General features: G+C 34.2%; 2 protein-coding genes across 10 annotated transcripts; one reads left to right on the top strand and one right to left on the bottom strand.

Moving 5' to 3' along the window:
• Positions 1 to 895: 895 nt before the first annotated feature.
• Positions 896 to 3,701, bottom strand: LOC105184937 (receptor-type guanylate cyclase gcy-19). Its single transcript, XM_025298400.1, has 9 exons — positions 3,627 to 3,701; positions 3,450 to 3,552; positions 3,175 to 3,302; positions 2,949 to 3,093; positions 2,609 to 2,863; positions 2,041 to 2,480; positions 1,799 to 1,965; positions 1,498 to 1,697; positions 896 to 1,422 (listed from the first exon to the last, which is right to left on the bottom strand). Exons 1-6 carry the CDS (start codon positions 3,699 to 3,701, stop codon positions 2,116 to 2,118), a joined length of 1,071 nt encoding a protein of 356 aa, XP_025154185.1. The 3' UTR covers positions 896 to 1,422; positions 1,498 to 1,697; positions 1,799 to 1,965; positions 2,041 to 2,115.
• A 2,131-nt stretch (positions 3,702 to 5,832) lies between these two features.
• Positions 5,833 to 26,976, top strand: LOC105185297 (transcriptional regulator ATRX). Of its 9 annotated transcripts, none has more exons than XM_011144676.3 (23): positions 5,833 to 5,871; positions 5,937 to 5,991; positions 6,676 to 6,788; positions 6,908 to 7,033; positions 7,127 to 7,260; positions 8,137 to 11,103; positions 12,170 to 12,501; positions 12,836 to 12,966; positions 13,969 to 14,111; positions 14,191 to 14,424; positions 14,592 to 14,799; positions 14,874 to 15,283; positions 15,404 to 15,702; positions 15,811 to 16,105; positions 19,687 to 19,979; positions 20,355 to 20,517; positions 20,588 to 20,935; positions 21,139 to 21,436; positions 21,566 to 21,778; positions 22,048 to 22,167; positions 26,155 to 26,208; positions 26,277 to 26,435; positions 26,655 to 26,976. In XM_011144676.3, the coding sequence occupies exons 1-23, from the start codon at positions 5,860 to 5,862 to the stop codon at positions 26,745 to 26,747; spliced, it is 7,200 nt and encodes a 2,399-aa protein (XP_011142978.1). In that variant the 5' UTR covers positions 5,833 to 5,859; the 3' UTR covers positions 26,748 to 26,976. The 9 variants fall into 9 exon arrangements, with proteins under 9 accessions (XP_011142978.1, XP_011142977.1, XP_011142976.1 ...); XM_011144675.3 differs by having other exon boundaries at positions 14,191 to 14,460; positions 20,358 to 20,517; XM_011144674.3 differs by having other exon boundaries at positions 14,191 to 14,460; positions 26,280 to 26,435.
• The last annotated feature ends 36 nt before the right edge of the window (positions 26,977 to 27,012 follow it).

Raw genomic sequence — 27,012 nt, 5'->3', positions numbered from 1 at the left:
ACGTCCTTAAGACGTACGGTCGCGGACATAATAGTTTATGCCCGTTTTTTTGCAACTTCGGAACGCATCCCGACTCGAGAAGAATGAGAGTCACTGCTCCACCTGCGGAGCACGTCTGCGCAGTGACTCATAACGAAAGGCGAGAAATGAAATATACGCGGTAGGACATATTATAATAATACAGACTCAGATGAAATGAATACAGCATTAAATGGAAATGAGGGAACACTGAACAGAATCATCCGATGTAAAGCCAGCGGCACACGGTGCTTGTTTTCGTGCTAGATTGCTTGCTGGATGAAAATACTGCGTTCTGATTGGTACATTTCCGAAGATGGATGGAAATGCACCAATCAGAACGCAGTATTTTCATCTAGCAAGCAATCCAGCACGAAACAAGCACCGTATGCCGCTGGCTTTATACTCCGGGGGACATCCGAAAAAGGTAAAGATAAATAAACATGTTTATGTTTTTAAAACAATACGAATTTAATTAAGAGAATTAAGCTACATTACGATAATCACGATTCTATTATACATTTATATGTGATTTATTGTTTCAGCAACAGCCATCTTCTATAGCAGAAAAGCAATGATATTAAGCCAGCGGCACACGGTGCTTGTTTTCGTGCTGGATTGCTTGCTGGATGAAAATACTGCGTTCTGATTAGTGCATTTCCATCCATCTTCAGAAATGTACCAATCAGAATGCAGTATTTTCATCCAACAAGCAATCCAGCTCGAAACAAGCACCGTGTGCCGCTGGCTTTAGATACAGAAGCAGCTGTTATAGCGAATTTTGAATTTTTGGGACATACAGGCATGGACATGGAAGAGGAAGGAGATGGAGAGGATAAAATTTATGATGCAAATACGGATACCAAACCAAATAAAGTAATGTTTACTATCATCTTGCATTTTAATGATATTGTTCACGCTATTTGTTAACATAATTTCTTATTTTTCAGGCATCTCTTCGTTTCTGCTCTTCTTTTCATATCTTCTTCATTATATTTTTCTTTATTCTTCTCAAAAACATATTTTGCCATGTGCGCATGTGATTACAAGATGTAAAAATATTTCCATGTATCAATATATCTTCTCATATATAGACATAATAGAATGGATACAAATTATGAAGCTCTTTCTCTCTCGAGAGGGTTTTTTTCCTTATATTTTTATGTAATATGAAAAGATCGTGATGACCGTAACTAGACCAGAACGGATATCAGAATATCAAAATACATGTTGAACCTCGAAGTAGCCAGGGTAAGCGGATTGCCGCCAATACCTTCGCTAGCTTTGTGCATATTCTCTCAGTACTCCTTCTCCATCTCCTTGTTCTTGAAAAAGAGAGTAACGTTGGACAGCGGTGGCTTAACGAAGTACGAACGTTGAGAGCTCACGTTGTCTTGAACACATCTTTAGAGAAACAAAAGACCGGCTTAATGGATTTTGCCGTCACTTGTGCAACACTTCTGCCAGCGATTCGCTTACCTAATCAACTGGAGATCGGATCGTTTTCGCAGTTTATGAAAGCATGCGCCGAATGTATCCGTCACTATCGGTGGAAACGGGTAAAGAGGTATCGACGACGAAAGCTCGTGAGTAGAATTTAACGTCCAACTAGAAATATAATAGCCACTGACCCTGTGTCCTAAAAGATCGCCTTGGGCCATGCCGTTTATTAGGAATAACTGCAACAGGATTGTATAATAATGCAAATGAAACACGTTCTGTGGCAAATAATTCACTCTGCGGTTGAAGCTGTACCAAATATATATACAATTTTCGGTACCTGCTGTTGTATACTACTTCGCTTGTTGTTGTTCTTGATGCCGGAATCCTTCCTGCTGCATATGGAAGAAGCGTGACTATCGCGTGAAGAATCGGTTCTTGACCAGATAATAAAGGAGTAGAAGGTACAGTATTCGGATCCATCTCGACGCCATTGGTAAGAGGAATCTGCGGACGAAGTCAATCGTGACTGTCGAGAGACTACGAAATATGCCAAGTAGGGAAATGAAGAGAGCCACATACTCGTCTAAACCCATTGCACTCCTCATACGCCTGGACTTCAGGTTTCTCTCGTCCCATGGCGATGTTTCTCCCCTCCTATATCTCCAGCGGTGTCATCTCCTCAGTCGTCCGTTGCCTCTGCAAGTACTTCCACGGTTTGTTTCGTACTTTCTTCTTGCCGTAACTAGCGGTGGACGTCGGGTTCTTGTTTGAATCCTCTTTAATGTAGCCGTCATTCTCGGAATCCAAGATATTCGGCAAGGAATTGGCTTTCATCCGGTAGTTGCTCGTGTTGATGACCATATGGAGGTAATTATGGCGTGGTTTAACCTGAGTATTGCACGACGCCAGACGGCTACATGACTGCATCAACAGTGAGATACTTTTCGGTGACGTAACGTTCGTGATAAATTGATTCATGAAGTCCAATTTGCAGGCTCGGATGAAATAAGTTTTAACGCCTGAAACGAATAAACAAGTTTCAATATTTTGCTCATTGTCAGGCTGTTATGCGATATTTCCAACAACGCACGACATGTAAAATTCCAATTTTGATCTGCTTGCTTTTCTTCCGAATTAATTTACTCACCATTGACTAGTTCTCCCTCTTCCGTGATGTACTGGTCGTCCAGAAATCTCAGGGTATTCTCACTCAAGTGTACACGACCGGGTTTTCCCGTGCTCTCGAGTTTATTCGCCAATGTCACATCGTTCGACCAGACATCGTACTTGAATCTTTTCGTATCCACGATCCCGCAGAGCACAGTGCCCGTGTGCACACCTATTCTCATGTTCACACCTTCCCTTCTTTCGATGTCGAATTGTTTGATCGCTTCGATCATAGCTGTTAAGATGAGAAACGCACAGCATTAATTTAGCACCAGATTTGAAGATATCTGCCAACCACGTGTCAATGACATTCCACTCACCTAGACCCATTTTTATGCAGCACTTTGCGTGATCGGACCTCGGCTCGGGACATCCGCTCACGCAATAGTAGCAGTCACCCAATGTAGATATCTTCTCACATCCGTGATGCTCGCAGAGATCATCGAAACGTTCGAAGAGATCAAACTGTATTCATTCAAATTGTAACTCTTACATAGCTGAAAATGCGACTCGACTGAAATACAGGGGAAAATTCTTGGAACTTACATCGTACAATATTTCTGCATCATTGTTAACACATAATTGTTCTAATACTCCTAATTTCAGCGTGGAGTCACTGCCTTCTTTATTATTTGGGCATCCTGGATCTTGTTGTAATTCTCTATGTAATAAATCTACAGGCATCATTAGATTATGTGATTATATGTGACAATATTACAAAATATCTATTATTGTAATAGGTTTATATTTTATCTTAAAGTACACGAATAAAAAGGTATTTACTAACCCCTTTGAAGAATTCATTTCCAGATGGATAGAACCAGGTGGCGATTCTTCAATTTCTGTGAGGAGATTTAATTCATTTAATACTTCTTCTGCCTCTGCATCTGTATCAACATCTTCTGCTAGAAGGAGGATAGATGCCTGAAAAATAAGAAAGTATGTTAACAAATAGCATGAACAATATCATTAAAACGCAAGATGATAGTAAACGTTACTTTATTTGGTTTGGTATCTGTATTTGCATCATAAATTTCATCCTCTCCATCTCCTTCTTCCTCTTCCATGTCCATGTCTGTATGTTCCAAAAATTCAAAATTCGCTATAACAGCTGCTTCTGCTTATCTAATATCATTGCTTCTGCTATAGAAGATGGCTGTTGCTGAAACAATAAATCATATATAATTGTATAACAGAATCGTAACTATTGTAATGCAGCTTAATTCTCTTAATTAAGTTCGTATTGTTTTAAAAACATAAACATGTTTATTTATCTCTACCTTTTTCGGATGTCCCCCGGAGTATAATATAAGACTTACATCGGATGATTCTTGTCTGTTCTGTGTTCCCTCATTTCCATTTAATGCTGGAGTATTCATTTCATCTGAGTCTGTATTATTATAATATGTCCCACCGCGTATATTTCATTTCTCGCCTTTGTTGTGAGTTACTGCGCAGACGTGCTCCACAGGCGGAGCAGTGACTCTCATTCTTCTCGAGTCGGGATGCGTTCCGAAAGTTGCAAAAAAACGGTCACAAACCTTTATGCTCGCGAGTGTACAGCAACTGCCTTCCCTATACCTCTTCCATCGGGACTGTGCGAGAGAGAACGAACAATAAAAACAGAGTGTTTCCTTCTCTCCGAGAGTTACATCCCCACTCCTCGAACACGCAGTCTATTGGTCTGTTCTTTTCAGCTGCACTGCGGAACTAGTGCAATAAGTTAGAATGAGACAACTATATTTTTTCTCATTTTAACTTATTGCACCAGTTCAGGGTACCTATCATGGAACTCGTTGGAATCGATTCCGATCGGAATAATTCCGTTTCCCCTAGGAAAGACAATAGAAATCTAGGAAATAACGGAATAAATTAGATCGAAATCGATTCCGACGAGTTCCATAATAGGTGCCCAGTAGTGCAGCTAAAAAGAACAAACCATAAATATGCTATGGGCCAGAGCACAGACTTCTGCATAACGCATAATACACAACGCATAAAAGAATCAACAAATTTCAGAGTTCTTCATTTCTGTCCTGAGGAGGGAAATGAAAAACTCTGATTGGTTGATTCTCTAAAGCCCGTATCAGACTATGGATTGGGATTGAGATTAGATTGAAATTTGACCAATTGAAAAAGAGAAAATAATCTCAAGTATAGTAAACTTACTCCTGATTGGTTAAATTTCAATCCAATACTCAATCCCAATCCGTAGTCTGATACGGGCTTTATGCGTTGTGTATTATGCATTATGCAGAAGTCTGTGCTCTGGCCCTATGGCTGCGTTCCGAAATTCACTGCCAATACTGAAAATAAATTGTGTCACGTATACTATAGATTTTCAGTACTGGCAGTGAATTTCGGAACGCAGCCTATGTCTATGATCTCGACATTAGCTTGTTTTGTCTTGATTGAGCAAGTTTTCATTTCCAATCGTTAAATATTAATCTTTAAATTAGTTTGATATTAGTATAACGTCTATTTTGTTGATATTATCGGTATATCGGTATACTCCAATGTATTGTTCAAATGAAGAGCAACCATTTTCGAATCAAGTGTATTGCGCGGTTTATTCGAGTATATAGTGGGCGCGCGGCAAATCACGGCATCCTTCCCGCCATTAAAAAAAAAACAGTTGATCAATGGCAAGTTAAATTCGCGCTGTGGGCTCGACACATGTCCTTTCATTAATGTTATTCGCGATATAAGAAAATACGAATAATCTAACAGTGCGTTTAAACGAACAGTTCGTCAATATATAACATTGATTTCGGCTCTGATTGAACATCGGTACATGTGAGTGAGACAAATGAAACAATATATATAAATGCTGCAAAACCGAACTTCTATGCACAATATGCAAATAAGTAACAAGCAAGAGTGTTTATATGTACGCCGACGATATTTAACATGAATTCGTTAACAATTCATATGTGCATTAACGACAAAGTATTTTCTACGGAACTGACTGCACGTAACCTTAACGAAGTTGTGCAACGATCACATGAAATGAATATATACGGATACGTTTGCCTACATAAAACAGCTTAAAAATGATCACGATATATTGATGCAGCACAGTTAATTGAGTTTCCATTTAATTTGTTAGTTTCTTTATATACACATATATACGCACATACGCACATATATACACATATACACCTACATACACATATATATATATATATATATATTTAACTAATAATAATTGGCTCATCAACGGTCGCAATCATGTCACTTATGGTAAGATACATTATATTACTGTATGTAATATCATAATCTAATACATTTACTTTGTACTCACATAGAAAAGTATCAATACGACTTCAAAGGAACTTGCCTATCGAGATAAACATTTTCATGGTAGGTCAATTCCACGATATAGAATAATTTATATATATAAGCTTGAAATATCACATATATACTTATACAAATATAATATTTTTATTTCTCAAGATTATGATGGATGCATTCAATACTACAACCACTCACTGAGCGCTCAATGAGCTTTTACATTTGATTGGTATATTCTTTTAGATTCAAAAATATATACCAATCAGATGCAAGAGCTCACTTAGCGCTCAGTGAGTGGTTGTAGTACTGAATGCATCCAATCTTGCATATAAATATTCATTTTGATTTGTAATTTTTAGAATAAAGTTGTATCCAAGTTGGGACTTAAATATTTGTTGAAATGGTTTTATTTACTTTTGTTTTTTTATTGCACTATTATCTATACTTTAAGCTCATTAAATATTTTAGTTGCATTAGTTTTGTGCTGAAACTTTATTTTCTTTTCTTCAGTGCTTATATATTTGTTTTATTCCATAAGTAACAAATATATTCTATTTTGCAAAAAATAAACTTGTTAACTCATTTTGTCAATTTTACACCATGAAGCTTCCATCATTTTTTATAAATTTGCTAGGATTTAAATTAAAAAAAGTTAGAAGAAGAATTAGAAGAATGAAATAAGTTGATTCTATATATTAATATTTCATGCCAAATTTGTAAATAACATTAAAGATTTGAATGTTTTATGTTTAGACATCCAAGTTATCAAAAATAGACAAGTAACATGTACTTCTTGTGGCAATATATTAAAAATTAAATTAGGACATATTTTTTCTCATCCATTATTAGGATTATTGCAATGCGAGGTAAGGCTGATATTTCGTATTTTGCGGCTTATATATAATGAAGAAAACAGTCTTATATACATATATGTATATATATATATATATATTTATTATGTAATATTACTTTTTTATTTTGTTAGACATGCCAAAAACACTTTAAGGATATAGATAAAGCATCTGATAAGCAAATTTGTTGCCATATATGTGGTCGAAATAAAAAGATATATGTATGTAGTGATGAAGACTGCTCATCTGGGTTTTGTAAGGTAATAATTGCTATTCAGATATTGTTTATTAGCAATTATATATATTTCTTATAATTAATATTATGTTTACGAAATATAATTTTATACTTTCAGTATTGTATAAAAAGAAATACAACTTTATCCTTACTGGATGCAGAACATAAAGATTGGAAATGCTTTATTTGTAATTCCAAACCACTTTGGAAGTTAAGAGCTGTATGTGCTGCTGTAATGAACACTTTTCCTAAGTAAGTATGTAATATATAGTCAAATGTATATGTTTTTTTAGAAAATGTTTTTTTTACAGATATACATATTTTATTTTGTTAGAGATATATATATTTTTATTTGGCATATCTGTCTATTAAATTCTATTTCAATGTATACAGTATAGATTAGACAGTATATATTAGACAATAGCTAATTACTATTTTTAATTTAATTAATTATACTATTATTAATCATTTTATGATTCACATAGTCTTCAGTGATTTGTAGTATATGTTTTCTTAAAATTATTTAATTTCTATAGTATAGAAATCATAAAAATATAAGTTAACGCTATGTAAGCTATTTATTTTTACATTTAATATATTTGAAATGTTTAAAGTATTTTTACATATTTCATTTTAAAAGAAGTAACAATTTGATATATAACTATAATAAATGTTAATGCATGATATCTCATCAAATATTGGGAAAATAGCTATTGAGAAACTATTATATAAATTTATATTGTATATAAGTACTACATAACAATCTAGTAGTTGACTTAGAAGTCAAATTGCATGTTTCAATAATATTAAATGTATCATGTAGCATGTACACTTTTAATGTCTTCTATCGATATGTTGGTCCATTGTGTCAAGGCAGAATCTAATAGGAGAAGATGTTCTTACATTGTTAAGAAAACTATGTAGAAGCAAGATGTACGCAAGACAAAGAAGATTGAAGTAATACATATCATATTTCTAAAGCTACAGAAATGTGAAACTGATAAATATTAAAATATATCGAAAATAAATAAATTAGAAAAAGGATGAAGAATGTGCATGTATACATGATACTACATCAGATTCAAGAAAGAAGATATAAGTACATATAGAATGGATCTTTTGTTTCAGAAGGTGTAACAAGAGAAGCTTCGACATTCAAAAACGTACCTTACCATCATTGAAAGAAAAAATTAAAAAAACCATAAGAGTGCAACGAGCTTTGGAAGTATTATGTGATAAAGAGGATGACAGTACTTCTGATCCAAGACCATCCTTCTCTGCAAAAGAATTTACGAGAGAAGCGAATAATAAAGATCATCGTCGATCTCCAGCATTAGAAATAACCATAACAGATTCGTCGGATATAACTAGTGAAAGTGATATAGACAAGCGAAAGAAAACCAAAAGAGATAAGAAAGTACAACCAATTTCCAATAGTACAGACTCCAATAGTTCATTTTACGTTTCGAAGTCAGCTATAAATAGAAAAAATGTATCGAAAAGAAATAAAGATTTAAGTGACTCGGACAATAGTTTAATTGTACTAGCGGATGAAACGACCAAACGACAACATACAAAAAGATCTCACAGTAGATCCATAGAGAAACAAAAGATAAGGAATCGTACAACTGATTCTTCTGATAGTGAAAGTGATAGAGATAGTTCTACAACCAGAATGTTGAAAATATTTAACAGTTCATCAAAGCATGCTACGCAACAAAAGAAGAAGGATGCTGATTCACGAAATTCGAGAACGGCTAAAAATAAGATAAAAAAGTATCACGATTCAACTAGTAAATCGGATGGTGAAGACGTTGAATGTGCAAAGCAAAGCAAAGAAAAATATTCTTCGAATAGTATCACATCTCATAATAGTAACGAAATGCAGAAACAAGAGAAATGTGATAACTCAAAGGGAAAACTTCTTCAGATGATTCGGGAGGATAATTCGGATTCCAGCAGTAAAGAGTTTCAAAAGGAAAAATTACTTCGCAACAAATATTCTTCTATGAGACAATTGAAAGATTTAGATGTAGATTATACCAAATCAACCACTGGAGAAAATTCTTCAAGTGAAAAAGTTAAGCATACAAAAGATAATGATGAACAGCTGGATTTAACACTTAATGATATAAAGAAAGTTTTAAAAGAATGCAAAAGTATATGTTCGTCATTCCAAAAGTATATTGAAATTATAGAAGGACTATACGAGAAGGAAGATGAGGAAAATCTTCTACTTCTATCTATAGGAAAAGTAAACAAATTAACGACAATGTTGAATAAGAAGCAGAAAGACTTGGCGACTTTCCATGAATCCTGGTCTAAAAGACCCAAAAGTTCCAGAAGCGCCCCGAAGAAAATGCACAAAGAAGTCAGTTGTAACGAGCAACCTCCCGAAGAAAAAACTGATACACACATGAAACGTAAAATGCATGAGGACAAGCCTCGCAACTCGGAAAATGAACAGGATAGCAAAGAAGTGTCTGAATGTGATAGCGACGAAATATTTTCAGCAGATGAAAGCAGGTCACCGCGGAAAATAAACACAACTCGTGACACAGATATGTCAAAAGTGGATAACCGAGCTTCTAGCGACGTTGACAAAACTGACGACGAAGACGAACAACAAACTACAAATAAGTCGAAGGACAGTGAAAAAAATAACGAGAATTCAAGAGATAGCTTAATTGCTTCTCCAATATTAGGTACATTGGAGCAGAAAAAGGCTAGCGCAGAAGGATCGAATAAACAGATGATTCCAGAGTGCGTTAATAATGCCGATAACAAGGCGCAGTCGAAGAACAGAAATACTGATTCTGAGATCGACAAATCGGAATTAGTCAATCCGAATAACTATGATAACAAAACTGATGATTCTTCTTTGAAGGAGATTAATGAGAAAGCGACATCACAAGACAAAAACGCACGAAATAATCTCACAGCCGTCAAATATATGATCAATGAATCGATAGACGATATGTTTGAATCTTCTTTCGAATCCGAGCATGTGAAAGACAATCCGCAAGGAACGGACATAGAAACGCACAATGATAAAGCGGAACATACAACTAAACTTACAAATATCGATACTCGCGATACTTCCTTAAAAGAAGAAGCTAATCATGCAGCTGGTGATTTCGAGAATGACAAAATTCAAGGCGAAAATACAGGGAGCAAGACATTTTCGCCTGAACGTAATGAAAAAGAAATGGGTTCAATGAGTCACAATAATCCCGAGGAAATAACGCTTGCGACAAACAATGAGAATGGTGATAACGTTAATAATTCGAGGCAAGAAAAAGCAGTATCTGAAAAAGTAGACGCCGATGACACGGAATCTCTCGAAATGGCTGAAGCGTTGGCGAAGGAGACTTTATTAGAATCAGATTCTGAGAACGCCACGTCGAACGGTTCGCCGCACGACGCAAGTCTGACTAAAAAGAACAGAAAGGAAGGCGAAACGCAAGAGATTGATTCCGATGTCAGTACAGTAATCGTATTTAGGTCTCCGAAAAATAAAAATGCAGCGGATGATACCAACGTAGAAGTTGAGACTAACGCTATCAAGAGTAACGTTAGCAAGAGTAATGATAAACCGAACAAAGATACTTGTGATAAGACGACGAGTTCCTCGGATGAGGATGTCAAAGCCGAAGAAGCCGCCAAGAAAGCTCTCTTGGCGTGCAGCACTTCTGACGATTCCACAACATCACAGTCACGAAAGGTGGAAGAGGCTGCTACTAATAGTAAGAAAAGCGAATTGGACGCCAATATTAAAGCGAAGAAAGCACTTTTGGCATCCTCTAATAGCGATAGTTCTTCCGATGTTCAGATATCTGAAACGGACGCTAACATCTCTGGTAACGGAAGAAAGAACAAACGCAACCGCGAGCACGATTCCGACTCGAACTCGATGCTCTCCACAGTGAAGAGAAGAAGACTGCATCTCCACAAAAATGTCCATTATATGAACGATACAAAATTGAGAATGACCTGCGAAGTCCGCGTAACGTCATTATCCAAGAAGATCCTTAAACGCTATGCACACGCGTTGCAAAAATCGAAGCAATATCTGGAACATAAAACGCTGAAAAGGTATCGACAATTTATACTAAAACCTATATATGTTGCTTTACATTGTATAAAGTAATTTTTACCAATTATTGTATGATTATTTCCTTTCCTTTTTTTTCTTATTTTTTCTTTATCGAGTATGAAGTGAATTATGCTGTTTTTTTTTTTTTTTTTTTTTTTAACCTATGTTTTGGTATTTACGAAATAGTTGCATCGAAGTAGCGAGATCCAACAATCAGCATGAAAATTGTAGAGCTGTTTTTATTATGACTTCTTAAATATTTTTGTAATCTGTCCATGTATCTGGACATTTATAATTTTGAAGACTGTCAGCATTCGGAAGACATTTTAATTTTTACATCGATTACAGTAATTCTTTTGTAACAAATTTCGAAATGTTCCAAACGAGGACTTATTCTGTTTACGGCGTTAATTCGATCATTATTATCAGTGAACTTTATAACATACTGGAAAAGAGAACAATTGCGAATCTAGCTAATGACTTTGAGCAGAGGAAAGGAAAGAAAAAGTGTTTCAGTGATTACGTTAATTTTATCTTGTATTATCTTATGTTATCTTAACTGAAGAATTAACTCGCAAATGCATGCGATAAATTTGCATGCCAGTATACATATTTTATTTCACGAGAAATTCGTTATATTGATATTTTCAATAGTATCAATATCGTTCACAAACGATATAGCAGATTACATTATTTTTTGTAATATATTTCTCGCTTTTCTTTTTCCAGTATATTCTATAGTTCAGTGATTATTATATAAAATGATTAATATGTGCACTAGTTTATGTACTTATAATAATACGCTTTTATATTACATACAATGATAACAATACTCTTGTAATTTCTTCGACAGAAGAAATCTTTGTATACGAAATACTGTTCTTATTGTAAACATTTCCATTTTTTTATATTTCTACAAACTTAAGACTATAACTACCGAATTAAGAGGGAAAAGAAAGATACATTTGCTTTAACAATAAATTAAATACAATAAATTTTTTGTACAATATTTGCGTACAATATTAATCATTATCCAAGGAACCTTATTTCCATTGTCCTTTACAGTCTTGTTAATCTGGATAAACTCGAAAAAAGACATAAACATACAAGAAAAGGCTCGGACACGTCGACAGGTGATGATGATGCATTATCAAAAATATCAAGAAAGTCAAATAAAGGACGAGGGAAACAAACAACCAAAGAGGCAGAAGAATCTTTGATGGATCACTTAAAAAGGGTAGAAAATGATGATTTATCGACCATACAAACGGTTTATAGTTCCGATGAATCTGTTGATCGAGTAGCAAAAGTAGATGCTGCGCCTATGTCTAATGAAGCTCTAATGTTAGAGGCGAATAAAGCCGCGAAACAGAATTTGTTAAATTCTGATTCGGATGGTAAGTGATTTATTGTTAGATATGTAATAGTAAATTTCAGTCTCCTATAATGGCATTCTTTGCATAAAATCTAGACACATCTCTCGATTGTAGATTCCTTGACGAGGAACGTTTATCGCGTTTTTTTCAGAAAGAAAAATAATATTTAATTTCTTGCCTCTTTTTCTATAACTTCAGACTTCTAGGATTGCAAGTTTAGATTTAAAAATTATGTGGATTTCTTTGTCAACTCTCTATACTAAATAACATTATTATTTTTGTTATTTCTATAAAGTACAATCTGTGTTGAATGGTTCACGCAATTATGGTTATTCAAATTCGAATATGTTCATAGATATGGAAAAGGCAATGGTATCGGACAATGACAACAGTACAAACCACGACGATAAAAATGAAAAGACGGAAGATAAGAAGAAGAAATCTCAGAAAAAGTCTGAAGAGAAAAATTCAAAGCAAGAATTGATGGTATGATGCAATTTTTTGCGACTTAAAAAGATTTATTAAATCGCATGTGTTACGTAAAACAAAATCAATTAAAAAATATAAAGAATATTAAGATACAGGGTGTCCCATTTTAAATCCCCCAGGCAAATATCTCGAAAAATATGGAAGATATGGAAAAATGTTTCAGACAAAAGTTTCAAGGGTTTCAAAGGGGACATAAAACAATTATATCAATTTGTTTACAGATGGCATTATTTTCGAGATATTCATTGATCATTACTTTTCTTAAATGGAAACTCCAATTTCTTATTGCACCATCTTTTTCTACCAATTAATTTGAATAATTTTTGTCTGAAACATTTTTTTAGTTACTTAATATGTTTTGAGATATTTAAGGAAAACTTGGCAACTTTCTCAATATTTAACTTACGATATCTCGCCAACTATTTATTGGAAGAGAAAATAGTACTAGACTTTTTTACTCTATTTAATCTCAAGAATATATTGTTACAATAGTGCCCTAACTTTTGTTAACTTACCGACTTTTGGAAACTTCAAAATCATCAAATTAACAAAAATTAGGATGCTATTATAACAATATATCCTTGAGACTAAATAGAGTAAAAAAGTCTAGTATCATTTTTTCTTTCGACAATAAGTTAGCGAGATATCGTAAGTTAAATGATAAAAAAGTTACAAAGTTTTACTTAAATATTTCAAAAAATATTAGGCAAATAAAAAAATGTTTCAGACAAAAGTTGTTCAAATTAATTGATAGAAAAAGATGATGTAATAAAAAATTAGGATTTCCATTTAAGAAAAGTAACAATCAATGAATATCTTGAAAGTGGCATTATCTATAAACTGATATAGTTGTTTTATGTCCCCCTTAAAACCACGCAACTTTTGTTTGAAATATTTTTCTATATCTTCCATATTTTCCGAGATACTTGCCTGGAGGATTTAAAATGAGACACCCTTTATATATAAATTTTTAATTATTGCTCCTTTACAATGTTTCAGAGTAAGAAAGATAAAAGTGAAAAAAGTAATTGGAGAAGAAGTAAAATATTAACGATGAAATTGTCCGATACTGATTCTGAAGCTGAAAGGGGGAAATGGGAGAAAAAGCAAGAAAAATTAATAAAAAAACAGGAAATTAATACGTAAGTTTCCTAATTTCGTACAAAGCATGAGTAATTTTCTCTTCAATTTTGTTATTCTTTTCCTTTTTTTTTTTTTTAGCGATTCTGACGAAGGGGAAGAATCTATGATCAAGAGGAAGAAGAAGAAGGGTGGACGGAGAATTTTATATTCTGATTCGGATGTCAAGTTGACGGATTGCGATTCAAATGATTCCTCCAAAGCATCAGACACAAAAAGAAATTCAAGCGATTCCGTTATTTCGCTGGGATCAGTCAACGCAAAGAAAGACAAAGAGAAACTGAAACGGAAAGGACGCAAACGTCGCGATAGCAAGTCGTCAGATACGGATTCATCGTTCGAAGAGAAGAGGCAAATCAATATAGATTATATAGATCAATATAGATCAATATAGATTATATTTATTTGGCTCGATCTTTTTATTTTACATTTTTCTTCATCTGGCTCTACTAAATGCTCAAATTCACGATATATATTTGTAGATCGAAACCGAAGCGGAAGCGAATTAAAAAAATGGCGTCTGATAGTGATAGTAGCGACACGATACAAACTTCCCAAGGTACACCCGGCAAAAGTGGCCGAAAGAACATTCGAAAAGTTCTGAAAGATAAGCAAGTAGCGGAGGACACGAAACAGGCCGCTAAGGAAGAAGAGGAGAGGCTCAAACGTATCGCCGAACGTCAAGCTCTGGTATACTCGACTGCCGTTATCAATTATCGTGTTATATTATATTAAATGTATATATTATACCGATATTATTGTAGTACAATGAAATGTACGAGATGAGACTCGCAGGAGAAGAAAAAATAGACAAACTTGTCCTGGACTTTGATACAGAGACGAAGGAGGAACTCGTGAGTGTGCACGAGGATTTAGTGAAGCGTTTGAAACCACATCAAGCTCAAGGCATTAAGTTTATGTGGGATGCCTGTTTCGAGTCTCTTGAGAGAATAAAGAGCACATCCGGATCCGGATGCATAATTGCGCACTGCATGGGTCTGGGCAAAACATTGCAGGTGGTCGCTTTAACGCACACGCTCCTAAATCACGAGACGACAGACATTAAGACAGTATTAATAGTCTGTCCCTTGAGCACAGTGCTCAATTGGGCGAACGAATACAAAATATGGTTGGCGGATATGGACGACGATGTTAATGTCTACGAGCTGACCAAGTGAGTGTGATGTTTTTGACGTGTTTCAAAACTCTTGCCTTGAAATTGCTTATTGTAATGAAGAACATGGAGCAGAAAATTCGTGGCGGAACAGTCCATACGTTATAATGGTGGTTCCAGATTTAAGAGGAACTTCGAGAGGAAGTGTCAGCTGCAGAGGTGGCAAAAGACTGGCGGCGTGTTGATCATCGGTTATGAAATGTTCCGCAATCTCACTGGATCGAATAAAAATATCCGTAAGGGCATGAAGGAAGCGTTACTAGAATGCTTAATCGATCCAGGTCCAGATCTTATCGTCTGCGACGAGGGACATTTATTGAAGAACGAAGACACTGCGTTAAGTAAATGCATCAGAAAGGTGAGAACTATGCGACGCATAGTACTCACTGGAACACCGCTGCAGAATAATTTAATAGAGTGTAAGTGTGCTCCAACTCGCATTAATAAAGTTTAGTTCGCGAGGCATCTGCAATCTTCATATATCTCAAATATCTATTTAATTGAAATTCATACTTCTCATCCCGTAGATCATTGCATGGTGCAATTTGTAAAACCAAATTTGTTAGGTACAAAGAAGGAATTCTTAAATCGATTTGTAAACCCAATAACAAACGGCCAGTTTGATGATTCCACTGCGTACGATGTTAAATTGATGAAGAAACGGGCGCATGTGTTACACAAGATGTTGGAAGGTAGCGTACAGAGATTCGATTACTCTGTGCTCACACCGTTCCTACCACCTAAGCAAGAATATGTCATCTTTGTTAGACTAACGGAGACACAAATTAAAATGTATCAGTATTACTTGGATAATCTCGCAAGGTATGTTGATCAAAAATGTGTATACAAGATGTTCTAAAACCGGGTATTGTGCAGTGCTTTAATACTGTATTCTGAAGTTTAATTAGGAAATCCTAATACCAAAATGTATCAAGAGATTAATATTTGTCGCAATTTATCAACATCATATATCATTGTAATTAAGTTTTCAGTTGGAATTGTATTCTGATATGTTCTATCTGAAATTAACAAAAAATGTAATTTTGTTATTCATTTGGTTTGCTGAAGTTTAATTCGCAAAAAGCTTTTCTTCATTGCTTTATAAGACAAATTGATGCCTCAAAATTTTTGTATTAATAAAATTTTCAACTCTCAAATTGAGCTTCAAAATACATCATTAAAGTATTATAAGATAATTTTCGGATATTTTGTATATTTTTTATGATTCTTTATTTAACACTTTGACGAGCCAGCAGTTATTGGCCGGACTCACGTATACGTGAGTTCACTGAGCTTACGTCTACCGGTCGACTTCACGTATATGTAGGTTGATTTAGTTAATGGTTATGGGCCAATTTCACATATATGTGAGTTAATTTAGTTAGTGATTATTAGTTGGCATTGATTGTTATCGAAGTTTCAAGTTTATATATATATACACACAAGATGTATAAAAAGTACCAGGACTGTGAAATATCACAAAAACTAAGCATTTTAGAAAAAAATATTTCAAATAAAAATTATAGGGTTTCAAAAGATCTATTTACTGACATTATGAGTTTGACCTTGGGTGGCGTCGCCAAGGTCAGGATAAGGTCAGGATAAGTCACATTCACCTTGAATTTTTTTAATGGGAGCCCTTATGTTTTATTGCATATTCTTGTAGCCCTTCTTCAGACCTTTTCAAAGTACTATAATTTTTTGCACTCTAAGTAATCCGTTTTGAAGTTATCGAGCTCTTTAATAAAATGTCCAACCAGGAGCAACTGGAGCAATTTCGTGACTTATATTTCAGATAATGTTAAAAAGATAAATGATTTTTCTTATTGATTTTTCTTTTTTTAATTAAATTATCGATTTTGTTATCTAATTAATACAAATTTGTTTATTAGGTAAATCTTTTTGTTTCTTAGCTTATTTGTTAGACTTTACTTTTTCTTTTAGAGATTAACATTATTCTTAAACGTTTTTGTAAGAATCTCAATTTTTATTTTGCTTATTTCTGTACATTTTTTCCATGTAGTTCATTTTAAAATATTGCTGATAGTTATTCATTCGTTTTAATATTTTCATCTCAATAATTTTCATCAATTAAAATGTAACACCTTACCGGTGCAACATCGAACAGGATAGAATATCTATCTTTATGATGAGGAGGGGCTAGGGTGATAGATTAAGATCATATCAAGATGTAAAAGATCTTTTCAATGTAACTTTCCGAAATGAGAATACTTCTATTTCAACTGTTGAAAGAACTGTATGGCGGTTTGAAGAAACAGGAAGCGTTAAAAATCGTCTTAAAACAGGAAGACCTGCCGCAGCAGGCATCGATTAGCGCATTGTCAAACAATGAATGGTGAACAATTTGAGCATTTTATATATTAATCGCGCTTTCAATTGCTAGTTTTCCTTTATGATCATTTTGCCTTAGTTGGCTGGATACTTCTTTGATTTTGCCTTGATTGGTTGGACATCTTATCATAAAAAGCTCGATAGCTTCGAAACTCAAAGTAGATAAAATTATAGTGCTTTGAAAAGGTCTGAAGAAGGGCTACAAGAATATGCAATAAAAAATAGGAGGTCCCATTTAAAAAATTCAAAGTGACCTAGTCCTGACCTTGACGACGCCACCCAAGGTCAAACTCATAATGTCAGTAAATAGACCTTTTGAAATCCTACAATTTTTATTTGAAACATTTTTTCTAAAATGCTTAGTTTTTGTGATATTTCACTGTCTCGGTATTTTTTATACACTTTTATATACCGGGTGTTTCAGACTACCCGGAAAACCCGATTTTTTCGTTAACGCGACATTTTAGAAAAAGATATTTCAGACAAAAGTTGTAGGGCTTCAAAGGATCTATTTACTGACGTTATGAATTTGATCTTGGAATAACCTTGAAAAGTCCAGTCAAGATCAACATAAAATCCTTAAATGGATATTCTAGTTTTTTATTACATCATCTTTTTCTAGCAATTAATTTGAACAACTTTTGTCTGAAACATTTTTTTATTTATCTAATATTTTTTTAGATATTTAAGGATAACTTGGTAATTTTTTTAATATTTAACTTACGATATCTCGCTAACTGTTTGTCGGGATAAAAAATGGTACTAGACTTTTCTATTCTACTTGGTCTCAAGAATATATTGTTACAATAGCGCCCTGAATTTGGTTAATTTGATGATTTTGAAATTTCCAAAAATCGTCAAATTAACCAAATTCAGAGTGCTATTGGAACAATATATTCGTGAGACTAAATAGAGTAAAAAAGTCTAGTATCACTTTTTCTTCCGACGACTAGTTAGCAAGATATTGTAAGTTAAATATTGAAAAAGTTATCAAGTTTTTTTTTTAATATCTAGAAAAATATTAGGCAAATGAAAAAATATTTTAGACAAAAGTTGTTCAAATTAATTTGTGGAAAAAGACGGTATAATAAAAAAATCGCAGTTTCCATTTAAGATTTTTATGTTGATTTTGACTGGACTTTTCAAGGTTATCCCAAGGTCAAATTCATAGCGTCTAATCGGGTGCATAGTAAATAAATTTAAAGCCCTACAACTTTTGTCTGATATTTTTCTCTAAAATGTCGCGTTAACGAAAAAATCAGGTGTTCCGGGTGGTCAGAAATACTCGGTATATAAACCTTACTATATACAGAATATTCGAAAAGAATGGGACTCCTCTATTATCTCCAGAAGCACACACTTTCACGAAAAATGACCCGAATAAAAGTTGTTAGGGATCATGATATTATCTTTATATTATCTTTTGGCGTTAAAATTGACCTTGAACTTGACCTTGAGGATTATTTGAAAGTCAACTCGAAATTTTCACATGAAAACTCCAATTTTTTATTACACCGTCTTTTTTTATCAATTAATTTGAATAACTTTTGTCTGAAACATTTTTTTATTTGCCTATTTTTTGAGATATTTAAGGAAAACTTGATAACTTTTTCAATATTTACGATATCTCACTAACTATTTGTTGGAAGAAAATTTGTTGGTACTAGACTTTTTTGCTCTATTTGGTCTCAAGAATATTTGGAAACTTGACTTTTGGAAATTTTAAAATCATCAAATTAACAAAAATCTGGACGCTAATGTAACAATATATTTTTTACTTAATACTAATTATGTCTGAATTTTCAACAACATGTCAACAGCATGCCTTGTGTAACAAAGCTTATAAAAAATGCCGGCGGCAGCCAGTAGTTTTCGACATTATACACCGGCGGCAAAGGCAAAGCTTTTCGTGAAATGTGCGGTCAAAGTGTCAAGATATAGCCAGTTATGAGTGTTATCTATTCTAGTTGGATAATTCACTGTCAAATAAATCGTAACATTGTTAATATCTATCTTTAATAATCATAAGTTGTTCATTTATTCTTTTACAGACGCCATCATGGGACAGGAGGATCTCTCTTCGCAGATTTTCAAGCGTTACAGAGGGTTTGGACGCATCCTATAGTTTTACGCTTAAACGCAGAGAAAATAGAAAAAGCAAACGAGAAAAAAGGATTTTCTAGCGATACGGAGGGCTCGTTGAAAGATTTCATCAACGATGATTCCACCGAGTCAGAAAGCAGTAGCAGTGAATCGAGCAACGATAGTGACATTCAAACTATCGACGAAACGAAAGACAACACGAATATCCCGAGGCGTAAAACGAGAAATAATCCTGGCGTTGGTATGTTTTCGATATTGATATACTCAGCTTATATTTTTATATCACTTTTTCTTTTATTTATTCTCCTTATACTTGGACATCCTAATCTTGGTTATCTTATAACATTTCTTATAATTGGATATAATTTTTAATTATGTTTATAAGATACTAAAAAGAGTCATTTAGTGATTGTAGTAAAACATTTGATATAATGAATATGATTTGTTAGAACACAATTTGTAACATTTAAATGCTCATAACTATGGCAGAACTTTCATTTGCTAATCTTTTTGATGTCTGAAATGAAGAGGAATCGTCAATATGCAAAGTGCTAGAATAAACAATGTTATATTATAAGGATATTAAATTATAACGTTATATTGCGTTAATGTTTAGAAGAACCAGAACCAGAAGAACCATCACCTAAGGAAGGAGAAGAAACGGTAGAATGGTGGTCGCAATTCGTGCAGCCTGAGCATTTCGAAGACATGAAGGTGTCAGCCAAATTGTTACTTCTCTTTGGTATTTTGAAAGAATGCGAACAAATCGGCGACAAAGTGTATGTATCCTCACATTCACATAGTTAAACAAACAACGATTGCGTCGCTATATCATCGTTCATCCAACAGACTCGTGTTCTCACAATCCCTGTATTCGCTCACTTTGATCGAGGAATTTCTCCGACGAATAGACGACGAGACGCAAAATAATAAGCATCTGGAGTCGTTGGATAATCATACGGGAAATTGGTCTTTGGGTCTCGATTATTTCCGTTTGGATGGTCAAACATCGGCTGATAATAGAAGTGCATGGTGCAGGATATTCAACAAACCTACCAACACGAGAGCAAGACTGTTCCTTATATCTACGCGCGCCGGAGGATTAGGAATTAACTTAACAGCAGCGAATCGAGTAATCATCTTCGACGCCAGCTGGAACCCCTCTCACGACGTGCAAAGCATATTTCGAATATATAGGTATTTTTCCAATTCTCGACTTTTTAGAAGAGAAAGGCCAATGAGGCAAAAGATCTAGCCACCTGTGATAATATTTTCTAAGGTCTCTGCTCTTTCTCTTTTCAATAACGATTTTTCATTGGAAGGCTCTTTTCCGTCTTTTGTATCCATTTTGTCACATCTTTAAATTTCGATTGTTCTTAATTTTTCTATACGATGTTTAGATTCGGACAGAAGAAGCCGTGCTACGTATATCGTTTCCTTGCGGCGAAAACAATGGAAGAGAAAATTTATAATCGTCAAGTCACGAAACTCTCGTTGTCGTGTCGGGTAGTAGATGAACAGCAGATTGAACGGCATTACAGTAATCAAAATCTGAACGAATTATACAAGTTTGAGGCGTATGATACGGAGAGACCTACGTTGAATCTACCTAAAGATCGATTGTTAGCGGAGATATTTCTCAAGTACAAGGATGTCGTGGAAAATTACCATGAGCATGACTCTTTGTTGGAGAACAAGGTAAGATGACTTCTTTCGTTTTTATTTTAAGTTCATACGTGTATATTTCACATGCGATAAATTAATGTGTGCGTGTGTGTTATTAAATATATTAGTATATATATTTTTTATTTATTAATTGTTGAACAGGCTGAAGAAGAATTAGATGAAGAAGAACGCAAGCAAGCCTGGTTAGAATATGAAGAGGAAAAGAAGGGAAAACCAATGGTGGTAGCTTATCCGAATAATGTATTCCAGCATCAGTACAACATGATGATGAATGCTGAACAAGCCGGCCTGTTACCTCAGAATTTCTCTCTGCAGGCGGAATACGAAAATCTCCAACAGCTTATTTGTAAAGATGTAAGCGCTTTATTCTATGTATAAGATGTTGAAAATTTGTACTATTAATCTTTCTTCCATAGAGTATTTCTTAACAGAGATCTAGATATTTGTTTAAAATTGCTAGGAACCAAAAAGAACTATTATAGAGTCCTTTTTTTTTATTTTTTATTTTTTTTTCTTGATAGTTTTAAGTTTATAAATATATTTCCTTTTAGAATCTTATAGATAAAATTATAAACGTTTATCAAAGTATTTTTAAATAAGATACACAATTTCGGAATTTTTAGTTTCCCAACGCTACATTAGAGCAGCAGAAGATGATGACTAATCGAGCTTTGGTAGAGATGTACAATTATTGGGAGCGACAAGCGGTATTACAACCTGTTGCAAACCGAGTACCATTTCGGGTAATAATAATTTATTTTATTCATCTGTCAATATACATACACACAAAGTGTAGTAGAACAATTTTGACAGCCCGTGGAAACGGATTAAGGCAAATAAAAAAATCCATAGCGTTTTGCGATATTCGCAATAGTTATCGAGTTATTAATTACATGAATCTGACGAGTGAGCACGCGTCGAGATGATATTGGACGAACATTGCAGCTGTTCGGGTCGCAGCATAGCCAGTCAATCTAGCAACTGTTGCCAGCGCACGACGAGACATAGGAGTGGCGAAATAAGACTAGCGCATAGCGACTGAGCCACGTTTTTGCCCGAGTGACTGCAATGCTTCTTTAATCATCTATCTCGGCGCGTACTCACTCCTTAGATTTCTATAATTAATAACTCGATAATTATTGTGAATGTCATAAAATGGCATGGGACCTTTTTGTTCATCTTCATCCGTTTTATACCCCCACGAGCTGTGGTATCTAAGACACTTTATATATATATATATATATAGACTGTCCCTAAAGTAATTTTTCATTTTGCAAAATAAGAGGAATTATAAAAATATTTTCATGGCATGATATTACTATATATTTAAATAAAATGTAACTATTTCAAGATGAATGTCGGGAAATAATAACTCAAGTAAAGAATTTAAAGGGTATTAAATTTGGAGATTAAATATGGGAAGCAATTGAAAAATTATAAATATGTGGATATTTTATAGAAATATACATACAATTACGCCAATATAATAATTATATAAATTTTTCCTTATTTCACAAAAATAGATGATTGCTATAGGGGCACTCTATATATGTATAAAATTATATAGAAAAACGACTGAGAAGAATTTGTAATTTATGATTACATACTTCTCATAATTTTTCTCTCTCTCTCTCTCTCTCTCTCTCTCTCTCTTTTCTATATGTATATTCTATATGTCTCCTATATGTCCTATTTTAATTTAGACAATCAATTTTTGAAAATTACAAGGTATTAGAAAAAATATATTTCTATAAACGCTTTATGACTTCAAAGAGGATATAAGATGGTGCCATTGGTTTGACTTTGGATAGTCGTTTGAGGATTATGTAAAAGCACCTTAAATTTCTTAAGTGGAAATCTTTATCTTTTATTGCATATTCTTATAGTTTACATCGAAACTTTTTCAAAACATTATTTTGTGTTATGAATATCTATTATTTATGTTTGAATGTTACTTTTTTATGTAATATAATAATATAGGATTATTATAGATGAAGTATTTTTCATTAAGCACTTTTCTTATTAAATACTTAATAAAACTTTATATTAGGTTGTCTAAAAAGTATTGAGCCTTTGGAGGTCAAAATTGAGAATACATTTATTGTTATTTGAAAATAACATTATGAAAGCACATATACACCATTTTGTTCGATGACTTTCTGTCATTTTTCCGGCAACACCATAATCCCGTCGCTATAGAACTTCTGTGGTTTCTGGTAAAAAAATTGTGACACGTGGTTTTCACAGGCCTCTTTTGAAACTAATTTAACACTATTCAAGGAGTTCTGGAGAGACCGAAACAAATGATAGTCTGACGGTGCCCGGAGCTCGGCAAAGTTTACAACTTTCGGCCGATTCTTGGGAGCTATGCCTCCTATCTTCCCTTACCGCGCGGCGAATCCAGCAACTGACGGTCGCGGCTCGCGACCTCAGGACGATTGAGATCATAACGCATCTATGTGGTGCCTATTAAAGATGGGTTCGGGGAGCGCGTCGATCAGCGCTAACGCGTCATTCAATCCTTGTACATATAATGAGCGATAAAGATAGAATAACGTATTAGCGTTAACAGCGCGCACCTCAAAGGCTGAAAAATAAGTGTATCGATACAACTATATGTATAATATTTCGTACAAACTTGTACAAATATATACTTGTATAAGTATATATATTTTTTTTTCCTGTATTTTTATAAGTAGAAGGTAACATAATAGGTTTCCTCGTCATCTATGAGGTATTATTGCCGACGTGTTTTTTTTTTTAACGTGTCGGCAATAGTACGTCATGGGTGACGAGGAAACCTATTATGTTACCTTCTACTTATAAAAATATAAGAAAAAAATATATATATACTTATACAAGTACATATTTGTACAAGTTTGTACGAAATATTATACATATAGTTGTATCGATACATTTATTTTTCAGCCTTTGAGGTGCGTTAAAGGAGCGTGCTGTCAACGCTAACACGTTATTCTATTTTTATCGCTTATTACATGTACAAGAATTGAATGACGCGTTAGCGCTGATCGACGCGCTCTCCGAACACATCTTTAGTAGGCACCATATAGATGCGCCTTATGATCTCAACAGTCCTGAGGTCGCGAGCCGCGACCGTCAATTGCTGGATCCGCCGCGCGGTAAGGGGAAATAGAAAGCGTACCTTCCGAAAATCGGCCGAAAGTTGTAAACTTTGCCGAGGTCTGTTGTAGGTAGAGTTTCCAATCCCGGATACAATTTAGGATCTCGGGATTTCGGGACTCCGTCCCGGAATCCCGGGACTAGTCCCGGGATTATATATATGTAAAGAAAGAAACAAGGAATATTTATAAATAATAGAATTATTTTATTTATAGAACGTTCATAGACTTTTATGAACTTTATGACAAACAAAAAAAAATTTCAGTAAAAATGAAAGCAACTTACATTAATGACTGCACAAAAACCGTTATAATTAAAAATTAAACTTTTTGTAATAAAAATAAAAATAATTATTTCTTCTTTTTCACATTTGAAAAAGCGACTTTAAAAATAATAAAACATAAATTTTGTTCAAAAATATCTGATCGAGGATTCCGGATTCGAGTCTGTGTTGTACCAGTTTATCCGCGAAATTTAAAATAGAAAACTCCCTTAATATTTAAAACAAATAAAAATAATACATGGAATTAAATTTAAAATATAAATACACACTTCTCTAGCAAATATTCTGAAACATCAGTAATAAGTAATAATTATTAAAGTAAAATTTTTGTAAAACTAAATCTAAATTTAAAAACTAAATTTTGTAAAACTAAAATTTTTGTAAGTATTATATAGACACTAAGCATTAAATTTTGAAATCCCGAAATCCCGGGATTTGTGATGTTGAATCCCGAGTATTTTCGGGATCAAAAATTTGGCCGGGATCCCGGGATTGGGAACCCTAGTCGTAGGTTATCCACTTTTCATCACTCGTGATCAACCGCGTCAGAAATGACTCGATTTCGTTACGTTTCAGTAGAGATTCGCAGATAGAAATTCGATCGAATAAATTTTTTTGAGTCAGATCATGTGGCACCCATACATCGAGCTTCTTTTTGTAGCCAGCTTTTTCCAAATGGTTTAACACTGTTTGGTGATGGGTGTTTAGGTCATTAGCGATGTCATGACTGCTTACATGCCGGTCTTGCTCGACTTTTGCCAGAATATCATCCACTTTTTCTGTGATTGGTCGCCCACTGCGAGGAGCACCTTGGACATCGAAATTTCCAGAACGAAAGCGACTGAACCATCTTTTGATAATATATCTTGCCCATAAACAGCACAAATTTCTTCACGGGCCTGCGCAGCATTTGCGGCTTTATCGAAATAAAATTGTAAAATGTAGTGCAGTTTTGCGGAAAGTTCACTCATCCTCACGGCGCAATACCTTACGTCTGATTATAAGAATTCCAACACTTTTTGTATGTTTACTAGCTTCAACTGCCAGCTGTCAAATGACGTTAGGCCTGCTGCGACTCATATACCCTGAGATTTGGGACGCTATCTCGTGCGCAAAAGGCTCAATACTTTTTAGACAACCTGATATATATTATGATAATACTTTTGTAAGATATTTTTTTTCTAAAACCATTTTTCTCTACTAGATTTCTAAACTAGATTTCTAAAATAATGATTTCCACAAATTGAATGTTTGAATTAAAATGGGATATCTTATACAATGTATGTATATATGTATATATGTATAGACTTATCAATCGCGGTTCCCGGTACCACAAGCCGCGACCAGTAGCAACGCGCATGTAAGTACAACTATTCACGCGTCGAAACGTAAAAACTTTTCGAGATATTTATTTTCCATTTATTATAGCAGCAATTGAACCAATTGCTTACGGGGGGACAATCGGTAAATTACATGAACGTAAACCAATCCGCGCAAAGTGGAGTGAATGTATTACAGAAGCAATTTACATATCGAAATGTTCCGTCTAACAATACGGGAAAGACGGATGATGATATAATCGAGGTAGTAGTATACTGTGTGCCATATGTGCATGGCTGTTATAACTAAAGTTACCTATACAACTTTCAGTCGTATCAGTATGTAAATATAAATATCGAAAATTGTACGTGCGACTCTAGTTGTAATAGTTAATAATAATCATGGTGTTGCGTGTATATTGCGTTATCGTACCGCTTATGTGTAGAATACGATGGTTGAATATAATTAATTTATCTGAACTTACAGGTGACACCTAGTACAAGTAATGCCGGTGCATTAAATACACAAGTGGCGCAAACAGTACAACCAGCTGCTACAAACAAAAATCAGGAGGAGTAAAAGTACTATATATTTAGTTTAGTTTCTACTAATTGATTTAGCATTGTGTTGATAAGTTATCTTTATACGTACCGCACATGCGCGCGTGTATGTGTGTGAGAGCATATGTAGCGATAAGGATTCTGCAACAAAAATATAAACTGTATACGAACATCTATTATTTATGTTCGAATGTTACTTTTTTATGTAATATAAATGAATATTTACCATACATTATTTACATACTGTAGCAGTGTTTTATTATTACAATTGATCATAATTAGTT

Source organism: Harpegnathos saltator, unplaced genomic scaffold (assembly GCF_003227715.2).
Source record: "Harpegnathos saltator strain DR-91 unplaced genomic scaffold, Hsal_v8.6 scaffold217, whole genome shotgun sequence".
In the NCBI taxonomy this organism is placed as follows: domain Eukaryota; kingdom Metazoa; phylum Arthropoda; class Insecta; order Hymenoptera; family Formicidae; genus Harpegnathos; species Harpegnathos saltator.
The sequence above is the reverse complement of the archived record's forward strand: the minus strand, read 5'-3'. Positions and strand labels throughout refer to the sequence as shown.

What these genes read in the sequence shown, in the direction of transcription:
- LOC105184937 (XM_025298400.1), bottom strand. Translation starts at nt 3,701, where the DNA reads ATGGACATGGAAGAGGAAGAAGGAGATGGAGAGGATGAAATTTATGAT. An exon ending in AATTGAAGAATCGCCACCTG is followed by an intron (nt 3,303 to 3,449) that starts GTTCTATCCATC and finishes TGATGCCTGTAG; the next exon opens with ATTTATTACATAGAGAATTA. An exon ending in ATGCAGAAATATTGTACGAT is followed by an intron (nt 3,094 to 3,174) that starts GTAAGTTCCAAG and finishes GAATGAATACAG; the next exon opens with TTTGATCTCTTCGAACGTTT.
- LOC105185297 (XM_011144670.3), top strand. An exon ending in GCAGAATAATTTAATAGAGT is followed by an intron (nt 15,703 to 15,810) that starts GTAAGTGTGCTC and finishes CTCATCCCGTAG; the next exon opens with ATCATTGCATGGTGCAATTT. An exon ending in ATGATGATATAATCGAGGTA is followed by an intron (nt 26,436 to 26,654) that starts GTAGTATACTGT and finishes CTGAACTTACAG; the next exon opens with GTGACACCTAGTACAAGTAA.